Source organism: Hyla sarda, chromosome 8 (genome assembly GCF_029499605.1).
Source record: "Hyla sarda isolate aHylSar1 chromosome 8, aHylSar1.hap1, whole genome shotgun sequence".
Taxonomy (NCBI): Eukaryota; Metazoa; Chordata; class Amphibia; order Anura; family Hylidae; genus Hyla; species Hyla sarda.
In genome coordinates, this window is record NC_079196.1 from 209,382,689 (window position 1) to 209,387,372 (window position 4,684).

Sequence of the window (4,684 nt, forward strand, 5' to 3'; positions counted from 1 at the left end):
GTACTACTACTCCCAGCATACTCTGAGAGGCATGCTGGGAGTTGTAGTTTTGCAACATCTGGAGGTCCACAGTTTCGAGACCACCTCTGTAGACGATACTACAACTCCCAGCATACGCTGAGAGGCATGCTGGGAGTTGTAGTTTTGCACCATCTGGAGGTCCACAATATGGAAACCACTTGTGTAGACGGTACTACAACTCCCAGCATACTTTGGGAGTTGTAGTATGGTTCTGAACAGTGAGCACCAGGCTGTAGTGCAGCTCTGTCAGAGCATGCTGGGAGTTGTAGTCCAGCAGCAGCTGGGAAGCCCCGGGTGTGAGGCTGTAGAGGAGGGAGGAGGCCGGCAGGGGGCGGTGTCGGGGCGGGGGCAGAGCCGTGTGTGTGGCGGGGAGGGGCGGCTATCGCAGTCAGGAGCCCGGGCACTGAGCGCTGGATGTCGGGGCCTCCCCGGGCTCTTCCCGTACTGCCTCCCCCTATGGATTAATCCGAGCTCCGGGAAGGAAAGTTGGTTTCTCCGGGAGTTGAGGGCCGGGACGAGAAGACGCCATGAAGAAGCAATTCAACCGGATGAGGCAGCTGGCCAACCAGACTGTGGGGAGGTGAGTGCCGCCCAGATGGCAGCAGGGGCCCCGGGGGCCACAGGTCCTCAGATACCCCCGCCTGCTTCATGTAACTTATCACTCTGTGCCAACTTCTCCTAGTGGTGCCCCTGCCCTGTGTAACTATAGTAACTTACATGTCATGTGCGCCCTGACTTTACTTAGGTCAGATGGGCAATATTGGTATAGATTTATGTATTGTGGTGTCATGGCGGCAGCACCTGGACTATAGTATGGCGGTCATGTCCGCTATGTTAGGTTGACTAGGGCGCATTGGTCATGCAGGTGGCACTAAGTTGGCTGGGTATGGTGCGGTGGTTCTGGCTGAACTACTTGGTGCGCCATACTGTGGAAGACATGGCAGCACGGAGTTGACTGGGGTGATGGTCATGGTGACTACGTTGGGTTGACTATGTGGCGGTGGTCGTGGTGGAGTAGGATGACTATAGTGTGCTGATCATGGAATTGGCACTGAGTTGACTATGGTGTGAAGGTCATGGCAGCTACATTAGGTTGATTATGTTCCGGTGGTGATGGCACTGGGTTGGATTTAGTATGGCGGTCATGGCCATTGCACTGGGTTGACTATAGTATGGCGGTGGCACTGGGTTGACTATAGTGTGATGACCCCGAATTGACTATAGTGTGAAGCTCATGGTGCCTACATTGGGTTGACTATAGTGCGGCGGTCATGGTGACCGCACTGGGTTTATTATAGTGTGGCGGCCATGGCACTGGGTTGACTATAGTGTGGCGGCCATGGCACTGGGTTGACTATAGTGTGGCGGCCATGGTGAGCGCACTGGGTTGACTATAGTGTGGCGGTCATGGCAGTGGCACTGGATTGACTATAGTGTGGCGGTCATGGCGGTGGCACTAGGTTGACTATAGTGTGGCGGTCATGGCGGTGGCACTAGGTTGACTATAGTGTGGCGGTCATGGCACTGGGTTGACTATAGTGTGGCGGTCATGGCACTGGGTTGACTATAGTGTGGCGGTCATGGCACTGGGTTGACTATACTGTTGTGAGCAATATGGTAGGCATGGTGGCGGTAGCATGGGCCCCATGACACAAGATCTCGTTGTTCATCCCTCTCTTGGATGAGCTGAGCCCCAGCAGCTCCTCCTAGTTGGTAGCTTGTTATGGGGGGCACCTTCTTTCAACTTTTACTTGTCATAAAAGATAAAGGGAAGCCCCAATGACTTACTGGGCACAATCTGGGTAGGTGTCCAGCAGAGATAAGTGACTGGCGCTCTGCCCGCTCCTCTTTAGTTGGTGGCTTGTTATGGGGATGGCGCCCTCTTCCAACTTTAACTTTTTATATAGGATTTTTAAATGGAAACATTAACTCCTCTGACTTTATTGGCACCAAATGGGCAGGTGCCTAACCCTGGCAGCGTGCCCGCTCCTGCATAGACTCGGTGTGGTCATCTTCGCAGAGCGGTTGTGATATGCCACCCGCACTTGTAAACAGTCGCTGCCTATCCCTTCCAGACTAGTGTCCCTTAGCGTCTAGAAGTGCGCCATGGCGTACGCTACACCGCTCGCTTGTACTTCAGTATTCATATGACCCACGTCGTTCTCTAAAGCTCTAGTAGCTTTCCAGGACTACAACTCCCAGCATGCCCTGACAGCCTGCAGTCCTGTAAGTCAGTTTATTTTGACCTGTTGCACTCCGGCTGTTCCAAAACTACAACTCCCAGCAGGCGTAGGCTTGGAGCTCGAAACTTTCGAGCAGCATTTCACAACCGCTGTGCCTCCAGCTGTTGCAACACTACATCTCCCAGCATGCCCTGACAGCCTTTGGCTTTCCGAGCATGCTGGGAGATGTAGTGTTACAACAGCTGGAGGCACCTCGGTTGGAATTCTCTGCTCTAGAAGGATTTCCCTACTTCATTTTTCCATTCTTCACCTCTTTAAGGATCTCTGCTTGCTGTCAGTGAATAAGGGAACAGTCTTTTTTTTTTTTTTACCCCCTGACATAATCCGTCTTGTAGCTGCGGTTTTGCTACAATTGTTTTCAGTCTGGAGAATCCTCTGTGAACTGAACTGATCAGAAGTGCATGTCCTGTGCTGATAGTTTGTTGCAATGTATCGGTCCAGGGATTGTTTAGACTGGATAAGGATATAAGGCTGAGTTCACACTAGCATAATACACAGTGTTTTTTTAGTTTTTTTTTGCTAGTTGCGGCATGATCACCAGTCATTAGACTCGCTGTCGGGATTGTAATTTTTTTTTTTACGCAAATTTTGGTATTTTCCGTCTGAAAGTTGCGTCAAAATTCCACAAATTTTATTTAATTTTTAATTTTTATTTAATGCATGCAATCAGGATTGCGGAAACCCCATTCACATGCATTGGCTTTAGTCTGACGCCGGAGTTTAACGCATGGAAGTCTGCGCCAAAATCTGACCCGTGTGAATTTAAAGCCTGATCAGGAAGAGGTTTCTGCAAATTTTGAGCTGCAAACATTTCAGAATTGAAACAGAAAATAGATTTCAAATCTGCAAAACTCATCATACGATGATTCCGCTTGAGCCAAACGGATCTGGTGACTCTCTATAGCTGTGTTTCCCAACCAGGGTGCCTCCAGCTGTTGCAAAACTACAACTCCCAGCATGCCCGGACAGCCGTTGGCTGTCCGGGCATGCTGGGAGTTGTAGTTTTGCAACAGCTGGAGGCACCCTGGTTGGGAAACACAGCTATAGAGGCTCCGTGCAACTCCCAGTATAAGGTCTTTGGCTGCCCGGGCATGCTGGGAGTTGCAGTTTTGCAACAGCTGGAGGCACACAGTTTGGGATTTCTAGAGTAGCCCTGCATTGCTTGTATACAGGACAGTATGTATCATGTGTGCACAGTGTGACCATAGACGCCGCTGCCTGTCAGTGAAAGTTCAGCTCCTTGCGAAAACATTCCTTGAATAGCGTATGTTTAGCGACTGAACTGTATCTCCCAGCATGCATTGCACAATGACTGGGAACTGTGACCCCCCCCCACACACACACACAGCTGTGTCTATGGGCTGAACAAGATTTTAGGTTATTTATGTTGAGCAATATTTGGATCCTTAGCAAGTAACTGGACTGGGATGTTATCACCAGCGCCCTACCGAGGAAGGACATTCATACCGTTGTGTAGCATTGGGGTTTCTCAACTTGGGCGCCTCCAGCTGTTGCAAAACTACAACTCCCAGCATGCCCGAACAGCCTTTGGCGGTCCGGTCATGCTGGGAATTGTAGTTTTGCAACAGCTGGAGGCATACTGGTTGGGAAACACTGTTTTACATTACAGCAGCAGCAGCCTTTGAGGAGTCTGGGAAAGCTGGGTGAAGACCTCTGTGGGATGATGAGGCTTCTGGTTATCACCTAGCTCTCTCCATATACATATATAGGTGATAACCAGAAGCCTCATCATCCCACAGAGGTCTTCACCCAGCTTTCCCAGACTCCTCAGAGGCTGCTGCTGCAGTAAAGTAAAACAGTGTTTCCCAACCAGTGTACCTCCAGCTGTTGCAAAACTACAAGTCCCAAAGGTCTAAGAAAACAAATTTAGGATATACAGAAAAAAAGGGGAAAAAAAAAAATAAAAAAAATAATATATATATATTTATATTTTTTATTATTATTATTTTTTTTCTTCTGTATACCCTTTGTTTGTTTTCTTAGACTTCCTTTGGGACTTGTAGTTTTGCAACAGCTGAAGGCATCGTGGTTGGGAAACACTGGTGAAGCATTTAAAGGGAAACTCCTCTCCTCTTTGCTGTATTGGAGATGTGGAAATGCTTCATTGTGAACCATCCCGACACCTGACTTGTAGACCTCCAGCTGTTGCAAAACTACAACTCCCAACATGCCCATACAGTTGGAGAACTACAGGTTTGAGACAAGAGCCCTATTGGGCCATAAATTGTGCAATTGGAGTCCCTACTTTAAAGGGCTGTCCCATCGCAGGCTGTTAGGGCATGCTGGGAGTTGTAGTTTTGCAAAGCTGAAGAGAGCTACATGTCAAAAATCATTGCTTTAGTGGACCACTGAGTATCCTCTTCTGTAGTTAGTACCTAATAGTAAGGACCATTGAGTGT

General features: G+C 49.0%; 1 protein-coding gene across 1 annotated transcript in view; it reads left to right on the plus strand.

Moving 5' to 3' along the window:
* Positions 1-370: 370 nt before the first annotated feature.
* The window catches only part of ARHGAP17 (Rho GTPase activating protein 17), a 124,525-nt gene continuing 120,211 nt past the window's right edge, over positions 371-4,684 (plus strand). The window contains 1 exon segment of the mRNA XM_056534424.1: positions 371-601. Within this exon segment, the coding sequence (XP_056390399.1) occupies positions 549-601 (53 nt within the window). The 5' untranslated portion in view covers positions 371-548.